The 22,165-nt window shown below is 35.5% G+C and overlaps 2 protein-coding genes across 5 annotated transcripts in view; one reads left to right on the top strand and one right to left on the bottom strand.

Moving 5' to 3' along the window:
- COG5 (component of oligomeric golgi complex 5) overlaps positions 1-22,165 on the bottom strand; it is a 178,947-nt gene that overhangs the window by 141,220 nt on the left and 15,562 nt on the right. The gene's annotated exons all lie outside the window — the stretch shown is intronic.
- Positions 1,019-7,182, top strand: GPR22 (G protein-coupled receptor 22). 4 transcript variants are annotated; one of them, XM_027890123.1, is made up of 4 exons: positions 1,019-1,073; positions 1,221-1,473; positions 2,482-3,536; positions 5,573-7,182. In XM_027890123.1, the coding sequence occupies exon 4, from the start codon at positions 5,598-5,600 to the stop codon at positions 6,897-6,899; it is 1,302 nt and encodes a 433-aa protein (XP_027745924.1). In that variant the 5' UTR covers positions 1,019-1,073; positions 1,221-1,473; positions 2,482-3,536; positions 5,573-5,597; the 3' UTR covers positions 6,900-7,182. The 4 variants fall into 4 exon arrangements, with proteins under 4 accessions (XP_027745924.1, XP_027745926.1, XP_027745925.1 ...); XM_027890125.1 differs by lacking the exon at positions 2,482-3,536; XM_027890124.1 differs by lacking the exon at positions 1,019-1,073 and having other exon boundaries at positions 1,080-1,473; positions 2,482-2,742.

The following is a 22,165-nucleotide window of genomic DNA, read 5'->3' as shown; positions in this document are numbered from 1 at the left end:
AAAAAAAATTAAAAATCTTTTAAATCAAGAAAAAAAAGAAAAAAAAAGTGCCCCACACTCACCACACTCATTTGAAATTAAAAACTACCCACAGAACATTTTATACTCAGATATTCTTAGACTACTTGTTTCAGCAAACAGATTTTTAAAAATATTATTTGGGGGTTTATACTGAATTTATTCCCAAGATTTATTTAGCCAAGTACTAGTCAGAACAGATACTGTGCTACATTTCTCATTATGTGATTGTGAGCACTTTTTATACTGATAGAACAGATTCAGAACTAAGTTATGAAACAAAAAGTGAAAATGAAGACACCCCCTGCAAAGTGAAGGTCAGGAACATCATGTAAGATATCCTTACAAAAACCTGTTAAGTCTTTAGTAAAATTCATGTGGAACATACAAGATTTTTTTTTAGAAGTTAAATTTCAACAAAATTAACAACCTTCACTACTACACATAGACTGATGGATCCTAAAAGTCATTATTTTCTGATTCACAAATTAACTGAATTATCAAGTCATTTTAAGGGTCTGAATAATCACTGTGAATCCTAACAATAATTTTTCTAATATACATGCGGGTACAGAGTTCTGCTGAAAATAATTTATTGAACAGAAGACCCAGACTACCACTTGCATACAAACATGTAAGGTGAAAGTCAGCATGGCTTAAAGCAGCAGTATTATTTCAGAGATGTCCTTAGGACAAAAACTAAAAAAACCCCAAGCCACCAAAACCCCTCAGAAATGGAAAGTAGGCAAATTCAAATATAGATTGTTGGAAGCTTTTTAAGTAATAAACGTTTAATCCTTTTTTTTTTCAATGTCATGTGGTTTCCACTGTACACAAAGAGTGAAAAGGTAAAAATAAAACAGGCATACCCTTAATATATTCCAGAATTCATAAATCATTTGTAAATTTAGTCCTTTTATAAAAGAATCCTTATATAAATCGGGGGGAGGGAGGGCATCAATCCCATATATGAAGCACAATTTAAGCCCAACATCACTGACCAATCAAAATTAGTGAATGCACTGCATCTCTCTGCAGTGAGGAGAAGCGACAAGGTAGGCTGTCATTCTGCAAAAGCTGCCCATCGCAAGCTTTCCTCTCAGAAGCACTGCTCTTCTTTTTTAGAAAGCTTGAATCTCAGTGGTGTCTCTGGAGACAAGAAGCCTTCAGTATGTTAAATTACTTTCATTATGTATTTTCAGATGCTTATTGATTCTACCGTAGGAAGAGTGGGAGACTGCAGCAGCCTGTAAAGCAGAACTAAAGCAGTTGTATACATTAGCAGTATGCTGGAACAATGGCACAGTACAGGCACAAATTTTCATTAAGGTCATTTTTTGAAGATATGCTTATTACCCTCTTTCCCTTCTACTCTGCTAACAAGTGAACAAAATGAATCCCTCCAACCTGGAACTGCTTCACCTGCATCGAGAATTTACCAAATCTTTAGTGGAGGTAAGATCTGTTCCTTATTATGGTATGCAGAATAAGCAACATTTAACAAAATTAAAAAATACGAGAAAAAAAGCAAGAGATCAGATTCTACTTATATTAAACACTGATATATTGTTATATTTGAGGTCAGGAAATATTCAAATGCTATTTCCCCCTCCCCATTAAAAATACAATGGTAGAATAATGTTATTCTGTATGAAAGTCTTATAGAATATTAAGAAGCTATTTTGTTCATACAACATAAAGACAGTACAGTTTAAGCTCATACAGCATTGGGAAAACAACCACATAATGCAATTGGGAATATGTTTTTCCTCCCTCAGCAGTGTTTCCAAATATTGGCAATTAAATATGTTTCAGATTTATTCCGTTACTCTTCGAAGGATCAGATAGTCTGTAATTAGTGTATACTTATTGTTTTATGAAGGTTGGCTAATATGACTAATCTCTGATTGCTTAAGAAATCTCCCTTATTTGTGGTTTTTTTTTAAACTCATTTTTTTTCATTACCCTGTATATTCAAGCCATTTACTAAAAGCATGGATTTGCTAAACATTTATTTCAAGAAAGGAAATTGTAGCAGAGTGCAAATTAACCAAAAGCATATTTCCTATACGGCTCATTAACTGTGTTCAGTTTCTCATTAGAAGACAAGAGAGTTGTATGTATAAACTACCTGCTCACCAGAGCTATAAAACTACATTTTCCAGCTTTAGTCACAGACACTCTACATCCAACAGTTACTGCTTCTAGTCAGGGGTTTTTGTAACCTGCACTATCCGGAGAACAGGAAACTTGTCCAAAACAACTGAATTCATGTAAGCTGAAGGAAGAATATGATTTTGCTAGCAAATAGAGAACACACTGATTTTCTATGTAACCTGTAAGGTTCAACTTTAGAGATCTTTTATTAATTAAATAAGTGATATTAGAAAATATATTCTTGCATTACTTTATTTTGAAATTATAAGCCCTACTTTTAACCTTTTTTTTCCTCCCCTTCACAAGGGCATGCAGCAACTAATTCAGTTTTACAACTGACAATATGAAGAATGCAGTTGACCGGGTATCTTTGTAGCTGTATGACCTACAAGCAGCAGGATGCATCACTAAAATGTATTCTTAAGACATAAAGGAATTAGAAACAAAACATGGAACACACTTGTATTACCATTTACGTGCATGACACTTCAACAATATACACGGAAGACTAACACATCTGCTCAGATTTTCATTAAAAGAAGAGTGCAATGATTGATTCTTAAAATGGTGAGCATTTCTTAAAGAGGGATTTATAATTTAAAACCAGAATTGTGGAAACTACTGATGCATGAAGAGACAATGAAACATGAAATCTCAAAAGGAAAATATGCATACTTCACCAGCAAGCTGAATAAAGGTTTAACCAAGCTTTTTCTATACTACTCATTAAATAACTTTGGTCATAATGACTAATGGAGATTTTTCTCTCAGTTTTATGATGTTGTGTATTCTCCTTAAATCAAAATAAACCAAATTAGGTAACTCATGGTTACTCTCAAAGCACATGAACTGGATTTTATGATGTATAGCAACTTCTTTGACTAAGCCATCACTCAAAAGTAATGAGCAGGAATATTACAGAAAGAAATACGCAACCATAAACTAAAGGATGTCTACATACACTCTGAAAACAGAGATCAGAAATTATTTCTCTTTAACCTGGAAAATAAAAGCATGCTGCTACAAAATGCAACAGGGGAAAGAAATCAACATCGCTTAAAAGAAGGTTTATTTGTTATTGCTGGCTTGAAGCTCAGAACAGACACGCACAATATGCCCTGGTCTGTAGAAGTATCTGAGACAATTAAGAAGTCCCCATGTTTAATCAGATTTTTTTGCTGCTGAACTGCAGGAACAAAAAAAAAAAAGGAAACAAAAACCTGCAAGGAATGAAATAAGAGCCCAGCTACCACTTGATTTCCAGGTTACAGTGCATGTCAAAAATCTCTCAGTGACACCATGTATCAATTTATGACAAGCTGCTGCCACGATCTGAAAGGCCCTTGAGGCTCAGAGAACAGGTAGGTCGGCAGTCCATGCCCCCACCTCTGCTCAGCACCTGCAGCGAGCAGGGACTTACCCAGACAGGCGATGGGTGCGCTGGGTAAATGAGCTCCCTGCCTTCACATTTCTGCTTTAATTTAACTGAAATAGAATCAATGCAACAAGGAGGTGATGTTTAATCTATTCATTAAGACTCGGCACATCTGAACTTCTCTGTTTTCACAAAATTTCAGTTGGCATAATGTTAGGGTGAGCCTGTCATTTGTTTCAGCAGATCTGCTTTTGATTTCCTCCTGGCTTTTGCTAATACAAAAGAACTTCATTTCTCCAGCAATGCATTTGGAATGGTTTCTTGAAATCCATTCACAGCCAGGACAGCATACACAGAGGAAATCATACTCCTGAGGGTTAATATAAACCGAACAGAGGTTGCCTAAATTAGAAATGAAACAAAGCTTTTGAAATACTTTTTGTTTCATTTCACACCTGAGATTAATACGTTCTAATTTACATCTCTTTCCTATTTAAAAGGCACATGTGAGATAGCTGTTAAAGAATAACAAGAATTTTCATCATACAATTTGCAATTAATAGTATTGTTCAATTGAGGCTTTTCAGAACTGCAGATGAAATCCATTTGCATACTGTATCCCAAGTGTGCTTAATTCATACTTTCATTTTAAAAGAGCTCATTTTTGTTCACCTTAGTGCTATCCATTTTAATGTATTTAGAAAAGAACAAAGGTCAGCATTCAAATTTATTTTCATGCCAAGTACGTCCCCTCAAGTTTAAAGCTACCTAAAAAAAAAATAAATAAACCCACAAGTATCATAGCAAGAAATTGAATAACCTCTCTTTTATTTATTCACTCAATTATAAACTCAAGAGCTGCCTGAAAATATAAACAATACAAACATCAGGTATTACATGCAGATGCTACATTTACAACTCACCAGCATGTGTAAAACAAAGCAGGTGACCCACAAAATAAAAAAATCTCCTAGATGTAACAAATGGTACTTTTTTGAACCTCACTTATTACTAAGAAAAACATGCTATGTATGTAAATCCATTGGATTTAACTGCAGTTTGTAAAAAAAAAACACACAAAAAACCAAAACAAAACAAAACAAAAAAAAAAACACACACCAACAACAACAAAAACCAAGCCAAAACAAACAAAAACCAGAACAAAAATCAAAACCAAAACCCAATTTCTAAGTGTTATTTTTTAAAATTATTCTCTTAAATCTATTCTGGAATAAAATTAAATACTCGGACACTCCATGTAGGAGATGATTTCTTGAAGAAATTGAATATTTAAATCACAAAAAGGAAATGTAGTATTTTATAATAAACTCCATTTCCCCAAACCCACATAAATTTTGCATTTGAAATTTTATATACTTAGATAAAATTGTTGTGGTGGCAAGCATCATACATGTAGATAAAAAAAGATAAAAGTGAACAGAAAATTTCAAGCTCTTTAAAAATCTGTTGAATTACAGAACTTCCATTTCAGCCCACAACACTACTGTAAACTTCATAAGAAAGAGGCAGCTAAATTGGCATAAATATTTTAAATGCTCTTTTTATGATACATAAACAACAGTGCTCCATGTTCCTATCACTTTCTTTTTCCACAAGAGCTTTTTAAAATGATCTTGAGCACTAATTTGTTAATACTTAACAACCTGCTTCTAAAATGACCCTCCAAGCAATACAAAGGCTATGCACAAGTACAGTTTATTCAACAAATGGGCCTTTTGTGAAAAACCGCATCACTATAAACAAAGCCTTGCCTCCTTAAGTGGAAGCTTTTCAGTTTTTTTTTTTCTTTTTTAAACAAATCCTGCTTTCTTTTTAAAAGGAAAGACCTTATTCTAGATCCTCAGGCTTTTGAGTCCATGCCAACTAAAGCTCTAAACATACTGTAAATGAAGAGTTTGGTAAGAATAGTTGCTTTTCCTCCCTCCTCCTTCCCCAAGATTTATTTAAAATAAGTGTTAAAAAAAGAAATCAAATAGTTCCATATTTTATTTCACGTTTCAGGAGAAAAACCAACTGCAACAAAAGAATGTGTTTCTCCCCCATTCTGGAAGTCACCATGCAGTCTGAATCTAACATTACAGTCCGAGATGCCATTGACGACATCGATACCAACATGTACCGACCACTGTCATATCCATTAAGCTTTCAAGTTTCTCTCACCGGATTTCTGATGCTAGAAATTGTTTTGGGACTTGGCAGCAACCTCACCGTGCTGGTACTTTACTGTATGAAATCCAACTTAATCAATTCTGTCAGTAACATAATTACAATGAACCTTCATGTACTTGATGTAATAATTTGTGTGGGATGTATTCCTCTAACTATAGTTATCCTTCTGCTTTCACTGGAGAGTAACACTGCTCTCATCTGCTGCTTCCACGAGGCTTGTGTCTCTTTTGCAAGTGTTTCAACTGCAATCAACGTCTTTGCTATCACCCTGGACCGATACGACATCTCTGTAAAACCTGCCAACCGAATTCTGACCATGGGAAGGGCTGTGATATTAATGACATCAATATGGATAATTTCACTTTTTTCCTTCCTGATTCCTTTCATTGAAGTCAACTTTTTCAGTCTTCGAAGTGTGAGTACTTGGGAAAATAAGACACTTCTGTGTGTGAGTACAAACGAGTACCACACCGAACTAGGAATGTACTACCACATTCTCGTTCAGATTCCAATATTTTTCTTCACTGTTGTAGTAATGCTAATTACGTACACCAAAATACTCCAGGCCCTAAATATTCGGATTGGTACAAGATTTACAACAGGACAAAAGAAGAAAGCCAGAAAGAAAAAAACTATTTCTCTGACCACCCAGCATGAGACTACGGATGTGTCCCAGAGCGGTGCAGGGAAAAACGTTGTCTTTGGTGTAAGGACTTCCGTGTCTGTCATAATCGCCCTGCGCCGAGCTGTAAAACGGCACCGGGAGCGACGGGAACGGCAAAAGAGAGTCTTCAGAATGTCCCTCTTGATCATCTCAACATTCCTTCTCTGCTGGACACCCATCTCTGTTTTAAACACCACCATCTTATGTTTGGGCCCAAGTGACCTTTTGGTAAAGTTGAGATTATGTTTTCTAGTAATGGCATACGGAACAACTATATTTCACCCTCTACTTTACGCATTCACGAGGCAAAAGTTTCAGAAAGTTCTGAAAAGTAAGATGAAAAAGCGAGTGGTTTCGATAGTGGAAGCAGATCCCATGCCAAATAACGCTGTAATACACAACTCATGGATAGAGCCTAAAAGGAACAAAAAGATTACCTTTGAAGACAACGAAGTAAGGCAGAAATGTTTAGTACCTCAGGTTGTCACTGACTAGATTTCAGTATTCACCAAAACACATCAAACGGAATATTTGAACAAACTGTAGAAAAATACTGCCAAATAAGAAAAAAAACTTTTTTAACTATTGGCGAGACTGTATATTTTCAATATGTATGTTAAATAGATTAGATCTTGTATATTCAATTTCTTCATTATGTAAGATATATGTTGCATGGCTGTTTGTTAGCGTAACACCATGTGTATATTTGTCAAAAATATTCAAGTCCTCTTTTTTTAGAAAATAAATAGCCTTAAAGAAGTGCAAACTTTTAAAAATATTTGTATGGCTCAGTTTCTCCGTAAGTATAAAAGAATTTTTAGAGAAAAATTGCACTTGGGAATACTTTTCTGGAGCACAAATTCAACATTTTGCATGATATGGTATTTTTAAATTTAACTCGTAAATAGTATTGATCAGAGGTATTTTGAATGCTATGCAGCTACAGCCTGGACACATTTTGACCTCATATTTAGATAGCTACTTATTTCAAATTTCTCCAGCATGTGACTAGCATGCACATACAGGCAAAGCCATTTACATGATGTCCTTCAGTTAATGGTTCAGAATCAGTTACTTTTCATATGAGGGGAAAAATTCATGCTCATCCAAAAATTGTATTTTTAAGAAAAGTAGAAAGCCTTGTGTATACAATCTCAGATCCAGAGTTTCTATATTTGAACAATTACACAGGAGGGGTTAAGGGCAAAGGAAAGGCTAAATGAGGGAAAAAACCACAGATAAGAAAGTTATTGGGCTTGATGCTAAAAGACAACCAACAAACCAACATTCCTATGCAAAGGTGAAGGGGTTTAGCTAGACCTCTAGTGTGACATGGGGACCTTTTATACTGAGATTTTTCATCCATTTTCATCCATCTATCCATAGAAGGATATGGCTGTTAAGTGCCACAGCTAAAGTCCATGATAATTTTTGTTGCCCTCGACAACTTTTTAACTATTTTTACTTCACTTTTCCTTCAACAACATTCAGTTCTAGCTATGCAGCTCCTTTGTTACAAACAATCACCAATACTGCTAGTTACCCTACTCCTGTTTTTCCTGGGTGGCCATAGTATACCTTTCTCCTGTATTTTCTTTTTCTATTTCTTCTTAAACCTGCATTGAAGAATCAAGAAACCTTAAGAACTTACCATCATTCTAGAACTGTAAGCAAGAATTAAGATACCCACCCAAACAAGTTTGACAAGCTGTTTGCACCATGCCATCCTTAAAAATTTCGTAATTTCCATGAACAGTGGCTAGATTGATTGAACGAGTTACCAGGGGAGGGGAGGAAAGGGAAACAAAACAAAAAACTGCAAAATCAATGAGCATGATTTCACTTGTCATTACATGAACTGACCAGTGTGTCACCAGTTACCAGTATACTTTAAAGGTTAATTCTCAATAAGTATTAAATTATATAAAAAAAGAAAAGCAGAGCATACCCTTGAATATGAGAGCTAGTTTGACACAAAAAAATGAGGATTTCTGAAGCATTTTTCTGAAGTTGCATATAAGAAAAAGGTGTTGTTTTAAGGGAACAAAAGGTTCCTTTCTGTTTTTTTCCTAAATTATTAATCATATGTGTGTTGCCAAAACTGGTTTTGTGGCTAAAAAAATCCCAGTGCTTGTAACGTTACTTAGTTTACTTCATCTCAGGATTTAGCTAACAGAATAGAAGACTCAAAAAATAATACTGCAGCTATATATTCTACAAAAAATAGCCACTTATGATCATCCAAATTCTACCTGGAAATTTTGTTATCTAATTGATAGCAACTGATTAGCTGAAATTACTGTGTAACATATATTCAAATATAATTACACTGGCTTTTCTGTGAAAACTAGCCCAATGACACCTGCATTCAACTGTACCCATTTACTGTGTTGTTTTCATCTAAGCTATCCCTAGTTTCCTACAAGAATTGAAATCCTTATTTAAGAGGTTGCAGAAGTTTTATGCAATAAGCTTTTTTTTCCCCATATGCTCCACATTTTTTACTTCAAAAACATTCTTTTGGGAATAAGTTCTTCTGAAAAGAAATGTACCCAAAATATCTAAGTAGAAACTATTATTTTTTTCTTTTTTGTAGCTCTTCTTCCTTTCCCTTTCAAGCTATCCTCTCTATTTTGAACACTAGAAGGAGGAGAAAGAGGGATGTTGAGGGTTAATGGCATAATATGATTTCACTGACTACTTATCAATTTATTTCCAATAAAGCATTCTTATATCAAAAATATTATTCATTTATTTAAAAAGAAAGAAAAGAGAAATCATAATGAACACATAACATAAATAACTTTACATCCTTATCTGAAATAAGCATTGAAGAAAAGCTTTCAGACTTGAAAGGTTTCTTGACAATATGACTTTACTTTTTAAAATTAAATAAATCCTCAAGAACTCCACGCTTAGTGCTAAAGCTCATTCATTAGACAGTCAGATGCAACGAAGAAGCACTTCATAGCGAAGAGAAAGAGCAGCCTAGGAATTAGTCAAAGAGATTAAGCCCAGTTTCAAAGGCTATGTCGATCACTGATCGCCTGTAAGAATATAAGCAAGTTCATTTTTACATTTATTATCTTTCATCTTCATTAAATTTTAGAAAAATGGATTTATACCATGTTGGAGTACACTTTGAGGGCTGCAGAAGAAGATTCTGCATACAGCAGGGAGCAGTACAAGAAAGGATATGTGCTATCCTATACACACACAGAAGCCATTACAAAACAGAATCATACATGATCTATACCATACGGCAGATTTAACCCAAAGAACACAAAATTAAGAGTAAATAGTGAAGACACACTGCATATTCTATAGACACAGAAGAGGATTTCAAGAGGGAGATGAAGGTGTGCCGTGGGTGCTTGACAGATAGACTAAAACAGAATGCAAAAAGAGGCAGCATCACTGGAGAGAAAAGGGCAAATACATGCCACACTATTGTACAATCAGAAGCCCACTACATTCTTAAAAATGATCTCACCACAGTGAGTCATTAGTTCAATTACATTTCACACCACTCAACCTAAGGCAAGCAGAACTGAACAGGACTCCAAAAATACTAATTCCAGCAAATACATCTCAGAAACACAAGCAAGCACTGCCAATTTCCACATGTTCTCTGTCCCCAAAGTATTAGCTGATATCTTACTATGTTGTCTTTTAACTGCAAATGCATTTCCATTCAATTTTACACTGTAAAATGAGGTTATCCCACACTGAAAATACAAAAAGAGCAGAGAACAGTGCCAGTATCTATTAGAATATTCAAGAAGCACACCTCCACACACTAGTACATCACAAACCAGTAGTACAGAAATGTAAATACATCCCAAATATCTAGTTTCCAGCAGCCAACAATTTTTCTGGACTACAAGGCACTGCTACGTACTCAGAAGTTCTGTTTACTTATTAGTGCCAGCAGAATAGGAGTCACTTCAGTGCTTTCTAAATATATTAGGTTTAAAATGTATGCATCTGGATACACATCAGATCAATGCACCCCCCTTCATTGTTACGTAAATACACGCATGTATGTAATATATAATTACTGTATATCCACAGACACCAGAAGTGGGGCTCAACTTTAGCACCTATTTTATATTCGTATAGAGGAATTTTTGGTAAGTGTGTCATTGAACTGGACAGACAGGCACTATGTCCCACCACGCACAGACTTAAACATCTTATCTTTCCCACAATCCCCTTTGGGTTTGGGGAGTTTTTTTTCTTTTTAAATGAAATAATATACTCAACAAGATAAAGGATTTATCTGGACACAAGGAAAAAATTTTCTACTATGTTAACCATTACATATACTATATTGCAGTTCACATAATACTTCTTTTCCAACATCAATGTATGTGCTAGTCATCAAAATTCTTTGATAACTGAATATTTTCGGCATGTGTTTGTTTCCTCTGAAGAAACTTTCAGTTGCCAATTGTCATTAAACTCTTTTGAAAGGAGAGAATAGAGCATTCTTTAGTAAAGTTTCAATGCAGTATTAAAAATATCTAGAATACATTAAATTACTCTTCCATCACCCATTGCTCAAACAAAATACCTCTAACATCTAGCTAAGGACAGTCAGCTTCTTAAAACCTTCCAGCTTTGTAACAGCTGAATTTCACTCCCACATCACACATTCTGCCATAATATCACTGAATTTCGTTCTTACACCAAGAGGGAAGAAGAATCTGACTCCATTATTACTTTCTCCTTTTTCGACTTCATAGAACACTCATGCAATTCAAGAAGCAAAATTAAACACAAGGTTTGGGTTTTCTTTTGCTGGGAGAAGGTTGAAAAAAAAAAAAACAACTAAAAACATCATAACTGACTAGCAGGAAAATCAAAATCACTCACAGCCAATAAGTGTTAAATAAGAAGAATGTGAAATAGGTGAAGAGGAAAAGGACAGAAGGTAGAAGGAACCACTGTAAGGCAGCTATGGTCATCAGGACCAGAGAAAAGTGGAGAGCAACATGCACTTGCTGTGCAAAGAATGCTAACCCTATTTTTTAGATAATAACAGACAAAAATACAAGAAGAAACTTCTCTTTGAATCATCGAGTGTGTTACGTGGTTATACCAAAGTTGTTGGAAGGAGAGGTAAGAATGAGACAAACAGCAACTCTAGAAAAGGCTTTTGATTTTAAAAGTTATACACAGATAACAGACAACACATGGGCATGCATTAATCTACTACCTCTTTTCCTACAGATCAAATATATATTTTACTGAGTACAAAGGATATACAGAGTGCATGCATTACAGGAAGAGACCTGAAAGGTTATTCAGTGTCTGTTACAAGAAATAAATTTTTAAAAAATGCTATTGAATTTTCCCTTTAGTCAGATAATTTCAGTTTGTCTGGATGCTTTGAGTGTGTTTCACTACCACAGTATTATGTTTTCAATTACTGCTTCTTTATCACAATTTAATTATTTTTGTAGAGTAATATATTGAAGGAGAAATATCATTAAACATCTTTATGTTCTTTGCTAAAATTACACTTCAGTGATTATTATAAATTGAGCCAGAATGGAAGAAATATCTTCCTGTATATTTATATTACAGATTTCTGTACCAGCTTTTTTGTATTTCACAAAGAAACTCTCACACAATGAAAAGGAATTCATTGAAAATGAAAAAAAACCAGAAGATTCACAGTGAAAATTCTGTGATAGGTACAAAACCTGAAATTATTAAAACTTTTTTTTTTATAGTTTGAATTAATTATATCCTTTGAATATAAGCATTTGTATATCCCCATTCTGATTCCTGACACTGCGCAGCCAGGCAGGCAGGCAGGCAGGCTGACAGCACAAAGCTGTTGGCAAACAGCACACCCTTGTTTCCTTTTCAAGCTGGGTTTTTGGAAATGTACTTTCGGTTTCTCTTCCCCTCATATGATCTCTAAATTCCTACCGCATATTGTAACAGTTTACCTTGATACTGTATCTGATAAACAAATCAATGTCACTGCTGAAACAACATTGCTGTAAAATCTGTCACTCTGCCTATGTCAGACTGTTATTAACAAAGCAATATTAGCACGGTATTACTTTTAACTGTACCGGGATCTCCCACAATCTGTTGTGAAATTTCTCTTCAAAATAAACTCCATTTCAAATCAGTTAGTAGGGGAGAAAGCACAGTAAACGACTGCTATTATGTACCATGGTTTTCTTCCAAATCTTAATTCAGATATTTTTCATAAATCCCTGTCACAAATAAACAGAGAAGTAATTAAAAAAGGACAGCTTCCCAGATTAGTAAATTACAAATATCAATGATACTTTGTGTACCACTATGAAATTACTACGGGCTGAAAACATGCATAAGGCAAAAGAAAATGGGAAAGGAACATTATTTGCAATGTTAGCACAATGCATCAGCACAAAAAAAACCAGATGAACGTGAGCACTGCTATTGTAAAACACCTTAACAATAATGAGGAAGATTTATTACTCCTGCTAACAGCTCCAATAGCTAATAAGTGAGACCTATCAATGAAAGAGAACAAACAAAACAAAAGATGTGAAAAATTGTTGATGAGAAGCTCGATATGACCTGGCAATGTTGGTTCCCAGCTCAGAAAGCCAACTGTATCCTTGGCCTCACCAGCATCAAAGGAATCTGGCCAGCAGGTAGAGGCAGGTGATGCTCCCTCTCTTCTTCTCCCATGAGATCCAACCTGGAGTACTGCCTCCAGCTCCGAGGAGCCAACACAATAAACGTGTTGATCTGCTGGAGCAAGTCCAGAGTGCCATGAAGATGATCAGGGGGCTGGAGCACCTCTACTGTCAAGACAGGCTTGAGAGAGTGGGAGTTGTTCAGCCTGGAGAAGAGAAGGCTCTAGAGAGACCTTAGAGCACCTTCCAGTACCAATGGGGCCTAACAGAAAGCTGGAGAAAGACTTTTTACAAGGGCATGGAGCGACAGTACACAGGGAAATGGCTTCAAATTGAAAGAGGGAAGGTTTAGATTAGACATTAGGAAGAAATGCTTTACTGTGAAGGCTATGAGGTACTGAAGCAGGTTGCCCAGAGAAGCTGTGGGTGCCCCATCCCTAGCAGTGGTCATGGCCAGGCTGGATGGGGCTTTGAGCAACCTGGTCTAGTGGAAGGTGTCCCTACCCATTGCAGAGTGCTGGAACCAGATGACCTTTATGGTTGCTTCCAACGAACCCCATTCTATGGTTCTATGAAAAGAGTCTGTGGGCAAAGAAAAGGTTTTAAGACAGTTCTTTGGTTCACCAACAATAGCAGCTTCCATATCTGATCCAAAAAAGAATGCTAAGGGAAAACTAAATTTTTTGTGTTTTGCCAAAATATCATAAACCTGTACATAATATGGAGATAAAATAAGATTTAGTATATTTGATGCTACTGCCATCAGTTAGTAAAGTAGTTCATGAGATTTTTTTTCAGAGACAACAGACTTTCTAGGAGTATATTTGCATGTAATAGAAACAATAAGTGTTATTTTATTTAAAAATTCATTTTCTGACCAGTTACCAAGCAAACATCAAATCACACAAAATTTTCAAATTGAGTGAATCACTTCATTTTCTATGTTTAAACAGGAACAAACATTTAAGATTGATAATTTTGACCGTATGACATTATATGTCTATAAACAGGAAAAGGAGCTGTACAGTTCATCTGCAGTTGCATCAAACATTGACGAAGTACAAAAAAGTGCACATGAAGACAACTTAAAGACATCTTTAAAAAAAGATTAATGTATTCAGAAGCTTCTAATAAATCTTGCCTCAGTTGTACAGTGAAGATTCCAGAGCAGTTTAAAGCAGAATAAAAGTGGGAAATACTTGATTCAGTCACAGATTTTTTTGTTATGCACCAATTTTTTTTTCAGTCAAAAATCTCATGTTTCTACTGCATCCTTAGTTTGTGAGTCAGGTCAGCTAAAACTGGGGTGGATAACCTGTGTGAGAAACAGTATGTTCTCAAGACAATGGGAAGTTCATTCTTTTAATGAGGTTAGATTTTTACATCTTTCCTTGAACTTGGAATGGTTGAAATGGAAAAAGATAAGACCCTGTTGGTTTTCAGCTGAAGAGAGTTTACCTTTAAAATAAAGCCAGTAATCAGATATAATGCCTGTGGATAACTGAAGGTTGGACCCGAATAGTAAACATGTAAGACAACTGGACTACTTTATGTTTCAAACAATAACTGAGAAGAGTACATAAAATTCTTGATCAAGATCTGAAAATTACGTGCACGAGTCGGGAGACAAAGAGGAAAAACCACTCCTGTGAAAACAGCCTATTTTTAAAGCTGTTTGCTGTGAAGAATGAAATCTTACTTTACACTTCTCATTACTCTGTATTACATACAGTAACACCTTCACTGATCTTTTAGGCAAGGCAGAAACGACAGTTACAGGGATGCTGGCTTCCATCCAGAACCTGAACAAAGATCAATTTTCAGTCTTCTTATTTTAGCTATTTGGTTAGATTTTTTTTAGCCTGAACTGGCTCACCCTTTAACTAAAAATTAACAGAATAAAATTGGTTATTATGTTTAAGATTTGAACAAGTATTTACTTGAGGAATTACAACAAAACTGTGTATATAATCTAATTTTTCAATTATTTTATATTCTGAATTTGCCAGGCCTCATTGTCCAGCCCTTAGCTCTTGTCATTTCTTTCTCTGCTAACTCAAGAGCCCTTCTGCAGCCCTTTATTTTCCCCCCATGAATGCACCTCTACAGTCTTAATCTTCAAGAAAAAGAGCACATTTAATCTCCTACTGTGCTATGTATAATTGCATTTATTCACAGGTAACCATAAAACCATGTTTTTATCTGTAGAGCACAATTCCTTACGCAATTTTCAGAAGTACAGATTTGCTTGACACAGTTGCATGAATACGAGAACAGAAACAACAGTGGTAAAGCAATCCCAGCAAGAATGCAGTCCAGTTCCACAGAAGTTTTACAGAAGTTTAGTACCTTACTTACACCTGTTCCTCTCTTCCAGCTCCCCTAGTAACAAAATTATCTACTACGAATGGAGAATAACAGTGAGGTGAGGAGAAGATGGCTTATTTAAATACCTACTTTAGGGAACAATAAATTAAGGGAGGTTTAAGTCATCTAAATTGTAGATTATGTACACAAAATAAATTTATAATGCATCTACACAATTTCTTTAATCTACGAAGCAAAAGACACAAATTTGTTTGACAACCCACATTTTCCATAAAAAGGTAACTGACTATCATTAATTTAGCTTTACAGCCCTGAATTCTTCTTTTAAATAAATGCAACTTGTCTACTGCTTTTCTAGAGCAGCTTTGTATCTACCTGACCTTGATTTCAACATAAATAATGCATTTCTCCTCCTGTATGTTGGAACAACGTAAGTTGGACTTTCTCCTTCTCCATTCACTAACGTATTAAAAACTAATGGCTCTGGGAATTAATATTTTTGTATACCATCCTCCTTGCTGGGGGATTACAAGGTATTCTTACTCTTTGGAAGAACAAATTACCCTGCCTCCAAAGAGAAAGCAAGAGCATTTACTGAAAAATTGTCCTATTCTAAATTTTTATGAATAACTTGTACAAGTACATTAAGCAGTTTACAAGTACATTAAAAAAACAAGTACATTTAGAAGTTTATTCCATGATAGGTGTCTTTCTGGTTCCAGTCAGTAATGGATTTTTCTACAGTATTTTAAATTTTTCATATCTATACTCTATACTTGCAATAGCACTCAGTTGTGTTCATAGATTGTTTTCCAACCGTGGTTATTGTCTTTGCTTTGTCACTACATCAGAACAGGCCTTCAGCCAGGAAAACCCTCTTTCTCGACTGCCAAAAAGCCAGTATTTCACAATCTAATACAGTCTTCTCAGCAAGCTTTCAGCTTTCAAGTTTGTCTAAAAACATTTGCCCCAACTTCTGAAAAGAAGATCCTCTGCACTGGAAAATCAACTCTTCCAAAAATGAAACATTAAACACAGGGTTTATTCTCAATTTGCCCTATGCATCATGACATGCCACTCTGGCAACAAGTGGCTTCCAAATCCAGCAAGTTTGTTATAGGAGAATCCAAGAGAATGTTTCTCCTTGTTGATAATTCCTGTGTTGACCTTCTACCACTGGCTGTAGAGGACATACAGTCCAGGCTCCCAACACGACTCTTCCATGCTTTGACAGCAATGATTCTATTTTTCTGGTTTAATTCAGTGCATTGTGAAAATAACATCTTTTGGGTTTTGTTAGCTGGCTCTCAGATCTATAGAAACTTGCAAGTAGTTCTACTGAAACTTCTGTTTCTATTACCTTCAATGAAATTTTCCAAACGTGATTTGCTACCCCCATTATTTGATCTTCTAGTAAGCATTCTTAGCAAATGTTCACTTCTTTTCCTTGGTGATCAAAAGTTACCTGTCCATTTCATCCATTTCTATTCTCTCTCACCCTACTGCTGAAATCTGACTGTTCAAAAAGAACTACTGAACTAATTTTTTTCCATACTAGTTGTTAGTGTCACCAACTTGTTTTTAATAGGTATGGTGTCCTAGCTGCTAATTGTTTACTTAAACTTTTATACTCGTTGAAATACAGTAAGAATACACCACCAGTTGAGAGATGACATCTCTCTTGCTTTGTTGATACCCCTGCACTTATCTATTTTTTGAAAATATGTAATCCACCCGGCTTTTCTTTTCATGAACATACATAGACACCTGAGTGTCACCTTTGGCTTTGTTTATGTAATATGTAAGAGACACTACAAATTATTTTCAAGGTCTTGCCACCTATTCATACTTCCTACAGTGTATTGGTAATTTACAGGATACATAAAGATAATCTTTCAGAGATTCACCACTAACATCTGCCTCTCTTCCCTTCTCTCGGTCAGAAGTACTTCTTTTAAAATTTTTTCACATCTTTGGTCTGTTCAATTTTCTTTCTTTTTTTTAACTAATACAGACTTTTTAAAGTCAGTGCACAAAAAATTACTAGATTCAAAGGCAGACACAGCCTGCAGATATCTTTGGGTCTTGATAATATTTGTACGTCACCTGGAAACTGAAACCCGCTTTCCTTTCTACTTTTAATTGTGTAGTTCTATTTAAAAAGTATGACTATCCAGTAACAATACTCTGTCTCAAAACTCAAAGATGCCCTAAGATCTGTACTAGTTACACAACCATAACACTTTCATACCAATTAGAAATACAAAAAAACCCTCTGAATTTGTATTTATCCTGTATTTGGTCGAACACAAGCACTCATAACTACAAGTGCATGTGTGCTGCTGGTTCCCTCAAATCTTTTCCCATCTCCTCTCTTATGATACACCTTAGGTCCAAACCTTGCAGGAATACTATCCTTCTGGTGGGGAACAAATATTCCTCAACAGTTAAACAGAAACAGGCTTGGTATCATTTCTTTTCTGCTCTACAGGAATACTTTGAGAAGAGAGTAGAAGGAGAATTTTGTAACTAAAGAAACAGAATTTAAGTATAGTTTTCAGATTTTAGAATTACACATATAAATTCACTAACTGCAAAATAATCAAACTGGAGAAAACCCCAGCCTATGAGACCTGGCCTTTACATGTAAGCCCATTAATGAGAAAAGAGAGGGTAGTGTAATTGCCAAGACCTTCCATAACTTCCCTTTATGTAACTCCTTCTATTCTTCATTTCCAACCAGTTCATCTTTCAGAATTCCCAACTCCCCCTGTTTCAGCATTACCCAGGTGGGACTACAAACCCCAGATAAATCCTTTAGCTCTCAAAGCCCCAGAACATCTGATACGTTCCCAAAGCAAATGGAAAATACTGCAGTTTCATAAGAAGTACTGGCTTAATCTCAAACAGAGAACTGAATGTGCTACCAAGCCAAACACTGTTCACGTCTCAGGTGACTGACCATACACAAGAAAGTTTAAATAAGTAATAACTTATCAGCTGCATGACGAGTGCAACTTCTCTGCTGTCCTGATAATAATTCCTCCCCTAGAAGAAAACACTGTGACAGTCCATCACATGCCCCCTCCCCTTCCTTAGTAATTGCCCACTACCATTTCTTTCCCACTGGAGTTTTATGAACTGTTAGAAGGAAATAAATCAGAGTTGTCAGGCCCCAGATTTTATGCTGTACCTGCTGAAACCTAGCTTAATGTAATACTGGCCCACAACCAAAACTTCTATACATTAGATTATGACAATAACAATCATAACTGATATTAATAATGAAATAGCAGCAATCAGATTCAGGGTAATGGAAGACAAGGGGATTGAAAGTACAAAGTTTTCCAGAAATGTAAGGAACAAAAGGTGTGGACATCTGTAACTGAGTGAAAGAAAAAGAAAAAGACAGGAAAAAGTCTTTGATGGGACTGGAATAAGGATAAAAACTGTTAGAAACACTCCACATGCTTCGGCAAAGGCAACTTGCACACATCGTAATTCACTTCCGACACAGCCTTGCTGATGGGTCATCAATAACACACCTCTCAGGAACACGTTAAAACCAAGGTAGAAAATGGAGCACAAAATCCATGTTAAACTATCTGATAAACAGGCCTCTGACAATCTATATACTTGAGATTGAAATTACAAAATACTTAATAATACAGCAAAATCAAATTTTTTGAGTAGTTATAGCTAAAAGATTAATCTCATCAAAAGCAGGAATCAGCTTAATGCTTACATGAAAAAGTAGTTTCACAATTCTCTCAATATGGCAAACTTGAAACTTGTTTATGGTTGAAAGGAAACTACACATCAAGAAAGCCTACTGTTACAATTATACTTGTATTAATTTTCTAGAACTGTATGCATAAAGAAAATTAAATTTCAATAGGTCCGAACAGGCATGCCTTTGGAAAACTGTGACACAGAAATGAAACTAAAATGAAGCTATATTAACAAAAATCAAACTTTTAAAAACCTAAAAAAACCTGGTAATTTAAAGGTTATGCTGAAGAACAAAACTGCAACAGGAATTTTTTTTTTCTTGTACCAATTCAAATTTAAGTCTTTTCTCTCATGCCTGTAATTATTTAGTGTCTACTACTGAAAACTTAGAAAAAGAATGCATACCAGAGATTAAGTAAAACATACTAAATATCTACCTAAAATGCTTTGTCTAACATCAGGTTTCCAAGCTAGGATTCCTAGTCACAGCAAAGCACAAGCTGATGGTGAAATCTGTATGTTCTGTCTGCCTTGCTCTAAGAGGATAAAGAGGTCTTACACCACTGGCATCTTACTAAAAAATTAAAAATAGTATAAATTTTTGAAAGTAATTTTGTTACATGCACGTCAATTCAGTATCTTACAGTCAACCATTCAAATTCATTAACTTGTTACATACTATTAACATTTTTCTTTATTTCAAAAGACAACAAGAAATAAATTGACCTTCCCACCAAAGAGGGTTTTTTTGGCCTGGAATACTAGGAATAAAAACTTGCACAACAACTTCTTGCAAAATCTTCCATCTTATGGCAACAGAGCCTCATGAGAAACAAAACAAAGCAAAATAAAACCAACTCAACTGAGAGGGACAACATGAAATTGAAGAATATGGAGATTACACTCAGGTACAGAAAGGCACAGACAGTTTTTAGTCCAAACAATTTCAGCGGAGGTCTGGCAGTGTTACTGCTAACACCACTGGGGACAGAAGAAAAATGTTTTAGCAGGATATTTGCACTTACTATGGATGCAGATGCACCACCTGAAGCAGTGGCACTCAAAAATAATGCAGATGGCTCTGAGCCAGTAACATAATTCAGTCATTCTCAGCAGGACTAATTACCCCAGGCAAAGAGTCATGCGACTAAAGCCATGTAATTTCTATTAATCAAATCAGTTCACTTACCCCTACAGAACAATGCACTGTGCTACACAGACATATGCTGTCTTATTTTAGAGGACACTAGGTCTTGCACAAGACTGTAAATTGTAATGCATTGAAGTCCCTAAGCAAAAGCACCATGAAAGCAACTTTCCCCTCCAGATTGATGTGTGTTGATTCTTAAGAGAAAATGTGCATGGCAATATTAGTATCAACAAATCTGTCTGCTCCGTGTACTAGCAGTGGAAGGCTACACTGACATGACAGTAACCAAGTCCAGCCTCACTTTAATAGCACTCAACAAAAGATCAAGCTTGGAAATCATACACTGTAAATTATTGCTTGTAACAGAAAAAAAAATTTGGTTCATCACTGAACAGGAATACAGAAAGAAGGTGACAGTGAAAGAGAACTGCCACAGTATCCATGGCAGGTGTTCAGACAGTTTACCACTGAAAGTTTAGTACTACTCCTGTACAGATACATAAGACGTATTTAATGTTACTTAAAAACTGCAGCAGTTAAAAAGAAATGGTTTTTACACAATATTTTACCTAGGGAACAAATATTACAGTCAGCCAATCTGCAAGCACTTCAGAGTAAGTCTCTGTGTTTCAGTCAGATTATTTATATTATTTTATTACTCAGTTAATAAGGCACACTGGGAAAACAATAATGGTAATTCCATCTTGCAGTAGATATGGCTAACTGATATAAAACAAACCAGTGCAAACACTTGCTACTAAAATTAGTTAAGTTTTCAACAAATTAGAACTGTTGCTTCCTGAATACTGACTAGTAGTGCTTAGAATTTTGATAAACACAAACCAATATTCATCACTGATCCCAAATATTAAAAAACTTACAGAAGTATATTAACATTTTTCTTAAAAACACTCAGGCAGTTTGCCTTCTGACTTTTACATTCACATAGTCAGCTTCACCTTCCTTTTTCCTGCTCACTGCATTCTCCTAGACAATACTGACACAATAGCTTTTGAGGGACAGTTGTTGCAACACTCAAGTAACACGATGAACTGTGTGAAGTTTATGTGAATGTCAGTCACAACCAGAAGAGAAGTAATTGTGTCAGAGTGGTAAGTTGAAGGTCTTTGAGGATATTTATCTACTATTTCATCTGAAGGAGTGATAAGAAGAGGCTGAACTAAAGTGATAGCATGAATTTCCCAATCACACTGTCCTAATAATAATCCAGGAGGTATCTGGGTACAGTGCCTGACAAACCAACTTGTGAAGCACATTTTACATCGAGCATTCTAATTAAAAAAACAAACAAACAAACAACACAAACACCACCAAAACAACCCCAAACTTCCCTATACTACATCATCTGTTAACAGAGTTGGGGGGCACATCTCTGGGAGGAACAAAGAACTGGTTACTCGGTCCTCCTACTTCAAGGCAAAACCACCCCTATCTAATTCTCCCTGCTCATTGCAGGGAGGTTGAATTAGATGAACTTTAAAGCAATTCCAACCCAAGCTATTCCATTACTTTAGGATTTGATTCCTGGTATATGCTTTCTCTAAACTGTTTTTAAAATGGCTTCAAATAGTGACTTCACAGCTCCAATGAAATTATCATTATTGGCAGAAACCTTTCCTAACATTTAAGATAAAAATTTTCTGTGCTACATTTCAGCCCCTTTACTTAGTGTTTCAATCACAGTGGATATGGAGAGCCATTTAGTCCCTTCTCATTTGAAAAACTTTTATTTATCTGAAGAAAGCTACTCTGCCTCTCAGACCTTTCTTCTCCAAACAAGAGCCACACACTTTCAGTTCCTCTACCCACTGACCTTCATCTCTGCAGAACTGTTACCCATACAGTAATTTCTCCTATTTCTTCCGTTAACTACCTATTGC

This window comes from Empidonax traillii, unplaced genomic scaffold, assembly GCF_003031625.1.
Source record: "Empidonax traillii isolate 1590-97213 ecotype Southwest subspecies unplaced genomic scaffold, ASM303162v1 scaffold277:size2070623, whole genome shotgun sequence".
Classification (NCBI taxonomy): Eukaryota; Metazoa; Chordata; class Aves; order Passeriformes; family Tyrannidae; genus Empidonax; species Empidonax traillii.
This window is presented reverse-complemented; position numbering and strand designations above follow the sequence as displayed.

Coding starts and splice junctions, on each gene's coding strand:
- GPR22 (XM_027890125.1), top strand. CDS start 5,598: ATGTGTTTCTCCCCCATTCTGGAAGTCACCATGCAGTCTGAATCTAAC.